Genomic DNA, 16,027 nt, shown 5'->3' on the forward strand with positions numbered 1-16,027 from the left:
TCTATGATTATTCATTATCTAGTCCTGAGATGTTTGCCAATTGTTTAAATATTTTAAAAGATAGACTTTAAAGTAATGTCGGTTTTAGGCATGATAGGTCAATTATTTTTTTAGCTACAGATAAACAAAAATAAGATTTCCTGCTATATACCTACATGGTCTTTATTCTGTAATATTTTACCAGAAATATTTTAAGTGCTGTTTTTCTTATTAGGGAAGAGCTTGATATTGGGTAATATTATGGCTTTCTGTAAAAGTTTTTTTTAAGGTCAAATAGTGTGGCATTGGTGCGGTTTAAACCCGACACGTTTCAGTTCGTAATCAAAAGTTTAAATAATATTATTCAATTATGTAGTACGCAAAAAAAACATGATAAAACATAAGTTTTGTGAATAATAAAATAAAAATCCCCAGTTCTGGTGCGCAAAAATTTTATAGTGTGACCATATTACCCTAGTCCAGACATTGTGTGTATGATATTAGGAATATGAAATTAGGAATAGCTGTGGTAACCTGTTAAATGAGATGAAATCGCAGACTAAAAAATAGATATTAATTATAAGCGGGGTACGTTGTTTAATTTACGTTGTTCACTTAAATAGAAATCAACTTAAAAGGGTGTATCATCAACATTATTAAAAAAATAAAACAAAAATCATCTGTTGTGTTGCGCAATATTTCGTGTGTCGTGACCATATTACGACTACGGTTTTTTCGATGGTAACTTGTCAAATGGGCTTATATTGTGAGTCATAATGACAAACTCTTTTACATATACACGTGTTTTGATCGTTTTGCTATATTTATTTATAATAACATTATAAAATCTATTTTATTACGAAGGTATAAACACAATATTCACATCATATTTTAACATAAAAACACTGATTTAAATTGAAAAAAAATACACCAGCAAAAAAGTACAAAAAAGTTAATGTAAAAAAACAAATGCATTTAAGCCTACACGACTCTTGGTTTGGCGTTTTAAAAAATAAACTTTAAAAAAATACTATCGTACTAACAATACAAGAATGAGTAGGTTACCAAGAAAAATAAAATATGATTGACAAGGGCATAAAAGCTACAGAAAAAAACAACACATTTTAAACTACAATAGTTGTACTAACAAGTAACAACAAAGAAACTTTAAATGGTGTTCAATTGTTAAGTCTACTTCAATAATAGAAAGTCTTGCATTGTATATAGCTTTACAGGTTTTTTTTATTGAGTTTTACTTTTTAGTTAGCATGTTAAAAAACTCTTGAAAATCTATGTGTCCGTCTCTGTTGGTGTCAGCTTCAGCTATCATTTCGTTAATATCATTTTCAGTTAAATCTTCACCGATATTTTTCATAACAAACGCCAGTTCTTCGCGGCTAATAACACCATTGCCATCTCTATCAAAAACCTAAAAAAAGAATTAACATTACTACCCCATGTTTTCAGTTTTTACAGTTAACTTTAACAAAATCAATAGACTACTGATAAAATGTAATTATCCAGAACTAGTTTAAAGTTGCCTGTATTTGCTTAGATTAATATTGATTCTTTTATAATTAAGTTATAGGTTAATTAGGAATATAGTTGTCCAGGACTTTAACTTTTTAATTAAGCTCATTATTGCATTAGACGTTATTAAATTCTTTGATTACTTTATGTTTACTAGTTGACCTTTAACTGAATTTTTTGATCATGCACCACTGACAGCAATTTTTTTAGTATAAAGCCCAGAAAATAAACATTATTCTTTATAAGGCTTTATTATACACAATTTTTAATTAATTTAAAGTGTAAATTTTTAACATTACGTTAAATGCCTCTTTCATTTCTTCGATTTCGTTATTATCACGCTGGCTCTTTGATGTCATCATACGGACAAATTCCTCAAAGTCAATCAGCCCGTTTCCATCCGCATCGGCCTCGTGAATCATATCCTGTAGTTCTGAGTCAGTTGCCTTATACCCCAGCGAATCCATAACTGCCTTTAACTCGCTTGCTTCAATGCTACCGTCGTTGTTCTGGTCAAAATATGAAAAAGCTGATCTTAATTCATCTAAATTTGTGGCTTCATTTCTGATGTCTTCATTTTTTATTTCTTTCAACAAAACAGTTTCTTGTTTGGGTGGATTTTTCGCCATTGTAAGTTTTAGACGAAAAATTAAACGCTTTAGATTGCAATAAACAAATCAGCGTTGTTGTCTAGCTGCAGGAAATACTATGCGCTGGTTGACTAATGCTTAATCATGCATTCGTAGTATCCTATATCAGATTAGTTGATTTCTGAAACAAATTCAAAACAACGCGAGGTAAAAAACCTGCCAAAATATATTTGAAAATTTTTTTTGAAGTTTTGCACACGTTCTTTCTTTTGTAAAATTTAATGTTTACAAAAATAGATTTTGCTGCTCGTGATTCGTGATAACGCGTTAATATTTTACTTCCTCTACGTCACACAAGCTTAGGCATAGCATGTAATTAATTAAACCTTATGCAAAACTTTTATTTTTATCTAACAATAAAATTTTTGCAATAAAAACTATTTTTTATCAATTGTAATTCAATAAATTTGGGGCTTATCAAAAAAAAACTCAAAATAAATTATTTATAATAAATAATCAGCATGTTTTTCTAATGTATGCCAATTTAAAAGAGAAAAAGGGTAAACAATATTTTAAATGCCCTGTTTAAAATATTAGATTTCACTGATTTATGTTACATAACGTTTATTTTTTTGTAAAACGAGTCATCTAAATTATTTATAGCAAATTTTAACAGGAATTTAAATTAGATTTGTAAACAAAATTTATGTTTTTTGTTTTGTTGACTTTGCTTTTTAATTATTTTAAACGATTTAAATAAAGCTAATGTTGATGTTAAATGTCAAGTCCATTTCTATAAACAAAGTCCGTATGCTACTATTACATAGAGTAAAAATCGCTTAGTCAGTTGCTTTGTAACTTGTACTTTAAACTAAAACGTAAGTTACCAATAACAACTTGACTTTTTTATACGAATTATTTTTTAAAATGCTTTTCAATACTAAAAAAATCTTTTTTTTTGACTAATTTCAATTTTTTATAAAACAGTTCAACTCTAAAAGTAAAATCTTACTTTTCTTTTGCTAGATTTTATATTTTTTTTGCTTTTTATTAGTACATAGATACTGTGTGACTAAATTTATTCTAAAAACAATGTCTTATCCAACAAGTGCATTACTGATTTTAACAATATAGCGTCACAAGTGACACACAAGAAGTTATCTGGCAACACTCATACGTCACACTAGCACTGCTTTTATGCAACCATGTGTTTTTAATACACTGCAAAAATTTAACTAATTTTTTTTTGTATTTTTTAATAAAAATTTATAAAAGAAAGCAGCTAATTCTGTATAGTGTTTAATTCTTGCGCTATTACAATGGCTGGCACTGTTATCACGTTTAATGAAGTGAAAATTTCATATTTAAACAAGGCAAAACCTGAAGATGAAACCACACTTTACGATATTGAAATAAGGAGAGTTTCAGAAGAAGCGCAAGTCGTCTTTACTCACAATAAAAGTAGATAAATTTTAAAATAATTTTTGTATATTTTAATAAATTTAATTTGTTTTTATTTTTTAAGTTTATATTAAATGGTTTTTTTAGTTTAGAAAGTAGGGCAGTTTTCGACGAGATCTCTTGAGTGCAAGTGTAAAAAAATGCGTGACCATGCGTGCACGCGTACCAAACTTTCTGGTCTAGGCGTGCACGCGTGATATATGTTAGCGTGTTTTAGGCGTCAGTACTGCGAGTGCACATTTTTTTAAGACACCAGTCGTGCAAAACGCTAATTCCAGACGTGCCTTTTTTTTAATGAAAAAAATCTCGTGCGTGCACGCTCCCCTACTTTTCAGACTGGACCAGCATTGTGTAGTGGTCAGAACACTTAGCTTCACTACATGAGGTCCTGGGTTCGATCCCCACCGCTCATGATATTACTGTATGTTTAGGTCGTGAAGTCGACCTTTCTACGAGAAAAAATAAATAAAAAATATCTGTCATTTTTTATGTGAAAAAAATTTGTTTTAACAAAACTATTATTCTTGTTATTTCAGATGTATTTTTAAAGTGCACGATTGATACAGAAAGTGATCATTGCAAAGCTGGGTTGACAACTTATTTAATCAACGTGCATGGGGATAACAGCATTTTAATTACTTTCAGTAACAGTAAAGGTAAATTATATTTTATCTTATTTGCCATTATCAGTATTACTAGATATTTATTTCCATTTGTTTTTAGTAATAACAATGTTCCTAATTTAACACATATAATAAATCTGTGATTGTTTGTACTTAAGTTATTTTGTTGTATTAGAAATGAAAAGATTTCAAGCCACATTAGATTTTCGTGTAAAATCGAAATCAGTTTTTGATAATCGAACAGAGGAATCTTCTGCTGTTCAGTATTTCCAGGTAAAATAGTTTATCGAGTTTAAAATCTAATTTTGAAAATGTGATTTTGTGTTTAAATATTTAAAAAAAATAAAAAGTTTTAACAAAAAATTGGTAATTATATTAATAATAAAAGAATTTTTTTAACAATTTAGTGTCTTGTAAGTTTTAAAGTATATATTCTTTGTATGTGAATTTTATTTTTTATAAAGCATGAAACAATATTTCAATTTATATTTTTAGTTTTATGGATATTTATCCCAACAACAAAACATGATGCAGGTAATGTAACATGTTTTAAATTTTCAAAAAATCACTATGACATTGCATAAATAACCTGTTTTAAAACAATTATTTTAAAATTTTTTAGGATTATGTAAGAACTGGAACTTATCAGAAAGCTATGCTTCAAAACTACATTAACTTTAGAGACAAAGTATACTGTTTTTTTTTAATTGTTTTGTAAATAATAATTAAAATTAATTTAAAATAGCTTCAAATTTGTTTTTACTGGATTTTAAATTATGTATTTTACTAAAACATTGTTGATAACAACAAATTATTCTAGTTTACACATTCAAAGCTTACTATAAAGGTAATTATGTCAATTATGTGTCATTTACAGCATGGCCCTGTGTCAAATACCAAATTTTATGCATAATTTAACATTCTATTACATTTAAATTTTCACTACGGCACATCAAATATTTTTATGTAAAATCCAGGTTGTATTGGATGTTGGTGCAGGGTCTGGTATTCTCTCTTTCTTTGCGATGCAAGCCGGAGCAAGAAAGGTTTATGCAGTGGAGGCAAGCACTATGGCTGACCATACTAAAAAGTTGGTGTCCTGTAGTCAATACGCAGGTAATGTAAAATATAAATAAAATTTAGAGGAAAATCAAAATGCTTTTTTAATATATCCATATTTTCACATTTATTTATTCTTGATTTGAAAATGTTGACTTCACGACCTTAACATGGAGTAACATCACACAACGCAGCCGAACTAAACTTTTGATGCAAATTAAGTATTAGTTAATATTTATGTTTTTTCTTTACAGGAAGAATTGAAGTTATACCGGGTAAAGTGGAAGAGATATCACTGCCAGAAAAAGTTGATGTAATTATTTCTGAACCAATGGGTTACATGTTATTCAACGAAAGAATGTTAGAAACCTTTCTACATGCTAAAAAGTTTTTAAGACAGCCAAACGGTAAATCATATTTTTTTTTTGTAAATTTAAAATACCATAAATTAATGTCAATTTTTTGTTTATGAGTTTAGCTCCAGAAAGTTTTTTTTTTTCTTAATTTTAAAAATTTTTAGTTTAAAAAATTTAATAAAAAAATTTTTATATTTAATATTACAGGGGTTATGTTTCCTACTATTGGGGATCTACATATTGCCCCATTCACTGATGAGTTACTTTACATGGAGCAGTTCACCAAAGCTAACTTCTGGTATCAGCAATCTTTCCATGGTGTGGATCTCAGCCCTCTAAGAGATGACGCTGTAAGTTTATTCTTTAAATATTTGGTTGTTGATTTTGAGTTGTTGGAATTGCTTGGTTTTTAAATAAAAATGTTTTGAAACTGATATTTGGGACAAAAGTTTAAGGATAACTAGCTTTTTGGGGTAATTTTTCTACTTACACCATTCATGGTTACCTAACCCACCCAATACAATTAAAAACCTAACTGGCAAGCTTTTATAAATAAATTCTCTTAAGTAGATATAAAGTATGCAGGATCGAATGGAGTAAATGTTTATTGAATAGTTACTGAATATGATTGCATGAACTGCATGTATTAACTGTATTCATAATGGGTGAGGGTTGGAGTTAGAGTTTAAATTATGCAATTCTTTTGTTTTATTCGATTCATTTAGTTCAATGGGTTCATTTGATTGTTTCAATTTGTCTGATTATATTTGGTCTATTTGATTCATTTGATAACTATTTGATATACATTCAACCCATTCAATGTATTTAAAATTGTATATATTTAAAAAAAAAATCCCAACAGAAATTAAAAAAAAGAAAAAAAAATGGTTAGAAATTATATGGGGCTAAAGTTAAATCTTGTTTTAATAAATTTTTTTATCTTTTACTCTATCTAGGTTGAAGAGTATTTCAAACAACCGGTTGTTGACACTTTCGACATCCGGATCTTGATGGCAAAGAGCATCAAACACACAGTCAACTTCCTCACTGCATCCGAGGAAGATCTGTACAGGATCGAGATTCCTCTTCATTTTACAGCTCACACTTCCGGAACAGTTCATGGATTTGCGTTCTGGTTTGACATCGCTTTTATCGGAACAATGTAAGAATAGAATTATTATTTTGTAGTTTTCCATTATTATTTTATTTAGTTTATAATATTTTAATTATTTAATTTTTGTAAACTTTGAATTTTTGAAATGTTTTAACATTTTTTTGCCTTTGTATTTTGCTTTTTTTATTTTATTTAGTTTATTATAAGATTTTGAATATTTAAATTATATATATTTAAGTTTTCGTTTTTGTTTTTAATTTAAAATTGTAACACTTAGGTATATCAAAGCATTAAGTGGTGTATCCCCAGTTATATTATCAAAGCATTAAGTTATAGTTATATTATCAAAGCATTAAGTTACACTTATATTATCAAAGCATTAAGTGGTGCATCTCCAGCTATAATAACCTTGAATTTTATGAAACTAAATCTTTTTAGCAAAATTTTAGGCAATTAAATCAAATTTTTTTTAACAAAATGACCATTTTTTAAATATTTTCGTTTTTAAATTTGTAGAAGTACAATCTGGTTATCAACTGCTCCGACTGAGGCTTTAACTCACTGGTATCAGGTTCGATGCTTGCTCAGATCTCCTTTGTTTATTAAAGCAGGAGAGGTTTTACTTGGCAAAGTGGTTTTACGTTCTAATAAAAGGTGAATTAAATTAAATTTGTGTGTGTTGCAAATTCTATTTTGACTGATTGTGTTCATTAAAGTTGTTTCTGTTTTTCTAAAGCCTGTTTTTTAAGAAATGTTTGCAAATTCTTTAAAAGTTTTTCGATATATTTTTTTTATATATTTTTATCCTTGATGTGGAAAGGTTGAATGCGCGAGCCTAACATAGAGTAACATCAGTTACCCTGACCCAAGCTCTAGTTGCCTGTGGCGGTCTTGGATATTTTAGAATATAATTGCCCGATAATTAGTTCATATTGTTAATAGCGCCTCACTCAAGGGCGCTTCAGCATGAGATTACTTGGGATTGAACCCAGGACCTCATGTAGTTTAGAAAAAATTCTGACCACTACACCACACTGCCGGTTTGTAAGGCTAACTACAGCCTGCTTTTTAAATAATAATTTTATTTTTTGTGAAATTACCTGGTATTTATATTTTCTTCATTTATTAATTTTTTTGTTTTTATTTTTTAGACAAAGTTATGATGTAGATATTGAAGCAATGGTGGAGTCAACTGGCTGTAAATCTGAAAACACTCTGGACCTTAAAAATCCATTTTTTCATTATAATGGTCAACCACCTTCAATGCCCACTGGTGAATAATTAAATTGTCATTTTATAAACAGATTTGTTTAAATTTTTTCAATTTTTTTTTAAACTTAAGTTATTTTCTTTATACTGTGAGTTGTTATTAAATTTATGAAACATTTCACAGCATGCTACCCATTGGAATCGAACTTATAACCTTTTGTATTAAAAAATTATGTTTTACAAAAAGGATTATATACCAATTTTTTAAATTTTTTTAAAAACTATTTTCAATCCAGGAGCTCATCACTCTTCTCCTTCTGATCCTTACTGCTCCGGAGCAACTCAGCAAGATCAACAGAGTGCTCCGGCCTCCATGACTAACACTAACTACAACCCCTCCTCTGTTACTAACGAACGATATCTTCCTCAACAACAACAACAACAACAACAACAACACCAGAGTTATGGCCACCATCATCAGGTATTTAAATAGAAATATTCAGGACTATATATTAAACCCTAATTTTGTAGATCTTTATTCCTAATATGGTAAGGTAAACCTTATGATCTAAACTAAGTAATTATTTTTACCTTGACCTAATTTTAAGTTGGCTTTGGCAGTTTTGAATAATATAGATGATAATTTTGCTTTTTAATTAATTTGCTAATTGGCTTTTGGGTAAGCAGGATGACATACTGTTTATAATGCCTTAAGCTTAACCAGTACAGTATAGAAGCGGTGGGGGTTGAACCCAGGACCTTAACCACAGCACTATGCCATCAGTAAATGGAGCTTTCTCTAAGAACAGCTTTGTAGCAAGCCAGTTAATATTTAAATTTTCAGTTTTAATATTTTGTTTTTTGACTAAAATGTTAGAGTGCTGATATTTCAAAAAACCAGCTTAATGGAATGAGTAATACACGCTGCAGCACCGTTCCTCTAAGTAAGTAAATATTCAATAAATTTTTAGTTTTATTTGATTTTGAATTTATACATTTTTGCCTAAAATTTTAACATTTTTTATTTTTTTAAATGTTTTGGTTTTTAGATGTAGGGGGAATACCCCATGCCGGGACAACTAACAACGTCACCCAAAACTCGAAAAGTGGAGCGGGGGTTCGTTCTGAAGGCGTGCCCCAGCAAAACGGGGGCTATTATTACTAAACTTGCACCCTATGGGTGTGCGTCTGATAGTACAATTGTCTAAAACTATAATCTCTGCCAAGTTAACTGAATTGGAATGCAGTATTTGCGCTAACATTTACTCATACAAGCGCACTGCCTATTAAACAATCTTATTGCCAAATTAGTGCCGTATCTTAAGTTTTTTCATTCTCTGTATTATAACCATTATTGAATGGTGTTATTATGTAAATAAGAAATACACGGAAAGGCTTTCGTAAGTTATAAGATCCATTTGAAGTGTCACTAATATATTGTGATGTTCATTTGCTGATTTAACATGACAATAATGATACGAAATACTCTAACTTTCTTTCATTTATAGAGTTTGTTTTTTGATTTCGATTCTTTCTGGCATTCTGCTAAAATTTTTCTCTACTTCGAATTTTACGCTATTTTTAATTCTGGGACTAATATTATACTAACACAAATATAAATGCCGCTCGGTGGAGCTATCGAGCTATTTTATTCGGTTTGAATTGGGAAAAAAAAACTTAGCAATAGTTAACATGGTAAATATGCTTATTTTTAGGTTTATTTTTTCTCTTTATAAGAAGCCTGACTTTACAGCATAAACATACAATAACTTTAGTAACCCTGACCTAGCATCAAGTTATATATTTTTGGTATCAATGACCGAGTATAATGTTGCTTGACTTTTGACCTATGACTTTTTTGTGTAAATTAACCCTTATTAGCGTTAGAAGAGATCAAACCAAGGACCTAATGTAGTGATGTCAAAACAAGGACCTAATGTAGTGATTAATTTTTTTTTAAATAAGCGGGGCTTTTCGCTACTCTGTTCTGGCTATTTTCAAAATACTTTGTTAGAAACTAATTTTAAAATTTTTAATTTAAAGTTATAGTATATTTACCGGCAGCGTGGTGTAGTGGTAAGAACACTTGGCTTCACTACATGAGATTCTGGGTTTAATCCTCACTGTTCTCATGATGTAGCGCCCTAGAGTAAGGCGCTATAAACGGTACGAACTCCTGCTGAGCCAGCACTTAATCAGCAGTAAAATTATCGGCCAATTATAATCTATAATATCTTAAACTGCTATAGGCAACCCGAGTCTAGGTCGGAGTAACTGATGTTACTCTATGTTTAGACTAATTTAAAATTTCCAACGTTATAACATTCTTTCTCACATTTTTTAATATATCAATCAAAGGCACGCAAAGTGGAATTGATTGCTTAAGCCTCATCTATCATAAAACGCGTTTTTCTATTTGCGTTTGACGTAGAATTGTTTAAACCAGGTTTGAATTGGTAAATTGACGTTTGATTAATTCCTAAGCTATAGTTTAACAGCGATCAAATATTATTTAACTTTTCTCAAAACTAAGACTCTTGGCTGTATATCCAATTGTTAAAGTTTGCAAAGTTTTCACTAAACTTTTTAGGGATAAACTGTTAAGGTCAAAAGGTTAATTTAATGTCAGAAATTATAGATTTTTTATGCCAACTTAATGTCAATAAATGTCGTTTTATAGGCATTACCTTGCGCAAGTCATAACCATAACTGTTCATCATTTATTTAATTTCAAAATGCTATAAATATTAACAACCAATTTTTTTTTTCTCAATTACCTTTAATAAATGTCTAAAGGTCATCAGAAGTCAAACTGAAAACTTCAGAAGGTCATTTTAAATAGCGTCGAATTTTATTTCAAATAAACGCTGTAACGAATAAAGTAAGAGCACAGTAAAAAAGTAACGAAAAACAGGAAAAAAAATTGGCAGTGAACGCGGAAAAATGAAACTTGGCGATGACGTCACAAAAAATAGAAGTGGTGATAACGTCACAAAAATCACAGATGACGTTTCATGTGCAAGGCGAGGTGGTCGGAGCGACTGAAAGCCCGTTCGCACATATTACATTTAAAGGGTCTGTGACCAGTGTGTTTTCTGTAATGTCGAGTTAGTTCGTCTGATCGAGCAAATCTCCATCCACAGCCTGCCCAAGTACAGTGGTAAGGCTTCTCACCTATAGAAATACAAAAATATAAATTAAAATACAGAATACTTACGAAAAAAATTAAAAATTGGCACAAAAAGGTTTTAATATGAAATTTCTGCCCATATCCTTATAAAATGACTGTATGTTAAATCATCATCACATTTCAAACAGTTTTGCCATCTATTTTTTACCTGTATGGGTTCTCATATGCGCTTTTAGGTGCGAGCTTTTTGTGTAGGTTTTCCCGCAGCCCATATAGTCGCAAGTATGCAGCGTCGACTTCCTTCGAGCCCAATATCTTCGACCACGTTTCACTTTTCCACCTTGAGATTGGACCTTGCCTTCTGGAATGTTTAACAGCGAGGGCGCGTTAGCGCTGAGCTGTTCTTGTTTAATCTGCAAGTAGAAAACACCTGTTACAATCTTTAACACATTAAACAAAATGAGGCTTTAGCAAACATATTAAATTCTGAGACTTTTTAATGCCCGCAACTATTAAATTTAAACACCAATGAGTCATTAAGTTTCTGTACCTTTTCGTGGATAAATATGTTGCAGTTTTGGGGGTCAAAAATAGGGTTGTGTGTCGGGTGATGATGTCGGTTACTCTGATGGTAATTGTGGGGGCTTTCCATGTGGTTTGGGGGTAAAGGATGCCACTGGGTAGCTTGGGGTACTGGGTAGTGCCCCATATCCGGGTGGTGGGTAACCTGCTGGGGGTGACGAGGATGGTGATGCATGTACTGCGTTGAGTTATCTTCGAAATGAGGGGTCGGGGTAAAATGAGGGTAATCAATTCGGGAAGGTATATGGTAATGAAATGGGTTTGTGATTTGATCGTCTTCCGGGGTAACAGGCGGGGTGACAATTCCTAGGGGTGACGACACGGCCGTCCATTTCACGCCGTGTGGGGTGGTGCAGTGGTAATCAACAACCTCTTTTTTATGCGATGCGCCGTTAAAGTTGCTCGTATAAAAACTCGTTATTTCCTCCGCTTGGTCGCTTGGCTGCTTTAACAAATACTGAATTTCGGTAAAATTGTGGTAAAAATGTTCAGTGCCATCAGATTCTCCAAAATTATCACCTGCTAGGGCGCTGTTTTGTCCGTTTGGGATGCTATCAACGCTGTCACTATCACTTAGAGATGAAGTCGTGTTTAAAATCGACTCTAAACAGTCCGGATTCTCGTCCCATAGATTCTCAAGGTCGGCTAGTACGTCGTTGTTATCTTCCGGCATTGCTGACGGGTTTTCAACTCTAGTTAGAATTTGAGATGGAAACGGAGTCAAGTCGTCTGATCCAAGATCAAGTTTGATCATTTTAAAGTTAAACCAATTTTCTTAACAATTTTTTAACAGTGATATCTAAAAATAAATGAACTTTGTTAGTTTATATGCATACACATTTGCTGCTCAAAATCGCCATTAATCTGAAAGTTCTAATTAGTTTGCGTTCGTGCCGCTGTCCAGGCACTTTACAAATGATTTTATATAGCAGGTGACCCGGGTTTTTGTAAAACTATAAACGTTTTTTTCTTCCAATTGCATCGGCTTTTTGAGAGAAGGAAAAAGAGATTCTTTTGTTTGTTTTATGAACAGTTAAAGTTATTTAGCTAACGGCAATATCACTCTCTACCTGATAGCGGCACATATTTGCGCGCAAACAAACATACCGTGATACGTAGTTTATATATTGGTAACATTAAAGGGTTTTAAATAAGCGATTAATACATGGTAATGGAAAAGAATGTTGATGTTCATCATAATAAATTGATATGTTTGCAAAACAGTAGTGTTTTGCCTAAAATCCGGCGAATGAGGTGCCTTCTCGAATTCCGAGTAATTCCGCTTATAGGAGGAATATATTCAAGTTGGGAAAGAGAGAGAGCTCTGTAGCATGTTCTCTGATGTACCGTGTATCTTCATTGATATTTACCCATGGTTAATATTGACAAAGGTTTGCGCACAATGTCTTGTCGTAAACTTTTCCCCAAGCATCGGGTCGTGCAATAGCTCACGACATAAAGTGATCCCTTAATATCTTGTCGGTTTTTTGTTTGCCAAAAACCCGAGGCCTCAAACCTTTTATTCCTTGTGTTATTTTCTATACACATTTTTTGTATGAGAAAAATCCTGACTTGGCAAAGAAAGTGCTTTTATTAACCTGTAAATTAAAATCCGATTTGATGTAAAAATTTGAAGTCATCTTTTTTGTGGGTAAAGGATCAATGTGCACCGCTGTTAATAATTTTACTCTAAATAAAATTTAAATCGTGTAAATAAATACAAATTTATTTCGTATTACATCACAATTAAAGTGTACGCAATTGTGTTAGTATCCCAGTTCCCTATGTCAGTCAGCCACGTTTTTGTTTGTGGTGAAAAGTGTGATATTGTCATAAACATGTTTAAAACAAATAAAACCGACGCCGGTGTAAGCGCGTGGCAACCAGCCCGAGGGGAACCAGCTGCATAACCAAGAGGATTTACTCATATTTATTTAAATTAACCACTTGAAAGACGCCGAAGTAAAAACCAAGAAAAATGTGGCGTGCATGTGAAAACACTTTGCAATAGTAAACAGACGAGAACGTCGCCAAGTTAGCGTTCAATTTTCACGCAGCCGGAATTAGCCACTGGCTAAAGTGCACGCTTACATTTTATTCTCGGCTTGTTGTACCTTGATTTACCGCACATTTATTTAGCCTTAAATTAAATCCTCGAACCCGGGAGATCCAGGATTCGGCGAAATTGTTGAAGTCGACTGATTAATCTCGCAAGCCTTGTTTGTTTTGTGCCGAACTAAACACAGGCAAACCTGATACGGAAAGATTGATGACGGAATCATAAGGCCACGCTACTGGCATGTACTTACAAGTACCGCCATTATAACCTTAGTACAGTCCAAGTTATTTTATTGTAGTGATGATACTTTTGACAAACACAAGCGGTCATTGTTATTTACAGGGCCGAGCCTATCAGTCTAGCCTGCGTGAACTAGCATTAGTAATTAATAAACAAACCTTTTCTTCTGTTAAGTTTGTGGGCACACGTAATCAGTGACATTTACGTTTTATGTGATTCGTCGAGTTGATTTACGATTGTGTTTATTCCAAAGTTGTAATTTTTAAGGACTGGTTAATGTTTGACGCAAGACCTTTTGGTTAAGGCTGAAGGGAAGTCTGCAATAAACTATTTTGCTCGTAAAAGCGTTTTCCCTGCTAAAACTTTTCAAGGTAAATGCCTTTAACGGAACTCGAATTTTTGTACTGATTCACAAATAGCTAAAACTAAAGCAGTTGGTATTTACGATTTGCAAATTTTGTTGTGGGTTACTCATTTTAAAGTCATTCCTAAGTTGGTCAAACGTAGAAATTTTACAGATATATTCTTAAAAATACAAGGTTTACATATATGTCTTTAAAAAATGTCTTCAAAGAAAAATAATAACTGTTTATTTTTATTGCGTGCCAGTCTTTTGCTGTTGATGTAGTAACGTGACTCCAAGTCGGCAACAGGCGATTTAAAATCCGTGTTTGTTTATTTTACTTCTAACAAGAAGTGTGTGACATTTACCTTTTTATAATTGGATAACACTTGACTTAGTTTAAGTAGTAAAAATAAAGCAATCGCCATTTTTTTCTAGTGTGCGGTTAAAAATAAGGGTAGCGAAAACTAATTATCCTCAAAATATATTATAGACATTACCTGTCCCTAAGTAAAGAAAACATAGTATTAAATTTTGTTAGTATTTAACTTTTAAAGGAGAATTGATGTGTATTGCTTTGTATTTGTTTATGTTTTCTATAGTTACCATTTTTGCGGTTTAGCCATTGCGTGGGCAGTCGGATAGGAAGTCGTAAAACTGGGATTAGCGTTAACAGTAAAGTTTACCGTCTGATATCGTTAACATTTACATCCCAGCGTCAATGCGGGCTATTCATACAGATTATTTTGCGACGCTTTTAAAGAGTTTGGTAACCTTTGCGGTGTAAGGTAAAGTCGGGCCAACATTTTTACAATGTACAATTAAAAAATTATGTAGTTTTATTAAAAAGCTATAAATTATACTAAATGATCAGAATTAAAAATCTAAATTTGGGCTAATTGAAAAATGTTATTAGTTTAGAAAAACAGTTTTAAATGATTGGGTTTTAACATTTTTTTTATATATAGTGTGGCATATAAAGTGTGAGAACCTCTGTAATACATTTAGCCTTCATGTAAATGCGCGTATTGCAATAATGAAGGCCCCATTTGGTATATATACCCCCATCAAACTGTTCTAAAAATAAAAGCCCAAACTTTTTTCTTTTTGCAATTAAACTCGTCGCAACGGAATTTCAGCGAATTAATAAATGGCTATTTACGACTGGGCGACGCAGAAACGCAAACACGTGGTCCATGGAAACGTGGCTTACGCAACGGCCTACGCAAACCCAGTAAAAGGGCGCGTCAACAGTTTTACGTGAGCGTTTAATAGCTTACGTGCAGGTCCATGGTAAAATTTTGGACTCTGTAAATACCATCAAAGATTGCTTTAAAGTTTGATGGCTAATTTTGAGCGCTGGCAGCAAATATTGTACTGACGCAAGTTCCAACAATAGAATTTGATGAATGGTTTATTGAAGTCTGTTTCTCCATTGTACAACTTTCGCAATGCAAACGAAACGATGTTTGCATTCGTAAAAGGGGTAGCCTTACTTGAAGGTTAGATGATATTATCGAGCCCCATCAATATCATATAACTTTACCTATTGTCAGGTCATTTTTTTTTCTTTTTTTCGTACGGGCATATTTTCGAGCGGAAAATTTTATGGCCACGCAAAATGACGCTGCAAATTGTTAATTGAATTTTAGAGTTTGCTTTGTGGCGTGAACGTGAATCAAAAGTTAAAGAGAAATTGCATAATCACGTTTCTAGCACCACGCCTGTACAAATATGTATCGGGGGTCAAAT

General features: G+C 32.1%; 3 protein-coding genes across 3 annotated transcripts; 1 reads left to right on the forward strand and 2 right to left on the reverse strand.

The window, feature by feature from the left end:
• Positions 1-799: 799 nt before the first annotated feature.
• On the reverse strand, positions 800-2,249 carry LOC145745463 (neo-calmodulin-like). The gene is made up of 2 exons (XM_082563550.1): positions 1,809-2,249; positions 800-1,408 (listed from the first exon to the last, which is right to left on the reverse strand). The coding sequence occupies exons 1-2, from the start codon at positions 2,136-2,138 to the stop codon at positions 1,232-1,234; spliced, it is 507 nt and encodes a 168-aa protein (XP_082419676.1). The 5' UTR covers positions 2,139-2,249; the 3' UTR covers positions 800-1,231.
• A 1,067-nt stretch (positions 2,250-3,316) lies between these two features.
• Positions 3,317-9,613, forward strand: LOC145746500 (histone-arginine methyltransferase CARM1-like). Its single transcript, XM_082564796.1, has 14 exons — positions 3,317-3,560; positions 4,097-4,216; positions 4,359-4,456; positions 4,679-4,717; positions 4,806-4,871; positions 5,161-5,299; positions 5,497-5,649; positions 5,806-5,948; positions 6,555-6,760; positions 7,229-7,366; positions 7,864-7,985; positions 8,218-8,402; positions 8,799-8,865; positions 8,971-9,613. Exons 1-14 carry the CDS (start codon positions 3,419-3,421, stop codon positions 9,084-9,086), a joined length of 1,734 nt encoding a protein of 577 aa, XP_082420922.1. The 5' UTR covers positions 3,317-3,418; the 3' UTR covers positions 9,087-9,613.
• Positions 9,614-10,919: 1,306 nt separating this feature from the next.
• LOC145745084 (uncharacterized) lies at positions 10,920-12,387 on the reverse strand. The gene is made up of 3 exons (XM_082563073.1): positions 11,602-12,387; positions 11,260-11,464; positions 10,920-11,095 (listed from the first exon to the last, which is right to left on the reverse strand). Exons 1-3 carry the CDS (start codon positions 12,385-12,387, stop codon positions 10,920-10,922), a joined length of 1,167 nt encoding a protein of 388 aa, XP_082419199.1.
• Between the last annotated feature and the right edge of the window lie 3,640 nt (positions 12,388-16,027).

Source organism: Corella eumyota, chromosome 3 (genome assembly GCF_963082875.1).
Source record: "Corella eumyota chromosome 3, kaCorEumy4.1, whole genome shotgun sequence".
NCBI classification, from domain to species: Eukaryota; Metazoa; Chordata; class Ascidiacea; order Phlebobranchia; family Corellidae; genus Corella; species Corella eumyota.

Excerpts from the sequence above, each read along its gene's own strand:
- LOC145746500 (XM_082564796.1), top strand. The coding sequence starts at position 3,419 with ATGGCTGGCACTGTTATCACGTTTAATGAAGTGAAAATTTCATATTTA. Across the intron at positions 6,761-7,228 it reads ATCGCTTTTATCGGAACAAT|AAGTACAATCTGGTTATCAA; the intron begins GTAAGAATAGAA and ends TTAAATTTGTAG. Across the intron at positions 8,403-8,798 it reads GTTATGGCCACCATCATCAG|AGTGCTGATATTTCAAAAAA; the intron begins GTATTTAAATAG and ends CTAAAATGTTAG.
- LOC145745463 (XM_082563550.1), bottom strand. The coding sequence starts at position 2,138 with ATGGCGAAAAATCCACCCAAACAAGAAACTGTTTTGTTGAAAGAAATA. Across the intron at positions 1,409-1,808 it reads AAATGAAAGAGGCATTTAAC|GTTTTTGATAGAGATGGCAA; the intron begins GTAATGTTAAAA and ends TTCTTTTTTTAG.
- LOC145745084 (XM_082563073.1), bottom strand. The coding sequence starts at position 12,387 with ATGATCAAACTTGATCTTGGATCAGACGACTTGACTCCGTTTCCATCT. Across the intron at positions 11,465-11,601 it reads ACATATTTATCCACGAAAAG|ATTAAACAAGAACAGCTCAG; the intron begins GTACAGAAACTT and ends TTCTACTTGCAG. Across the intron at positions 11,096-11,259 it reads GCATATGAGAACCCATACAG|GTGAGAAGCCTTACCACTGT; the intron begins GTAAAAAATAGA and ends GTATTTCTATAG.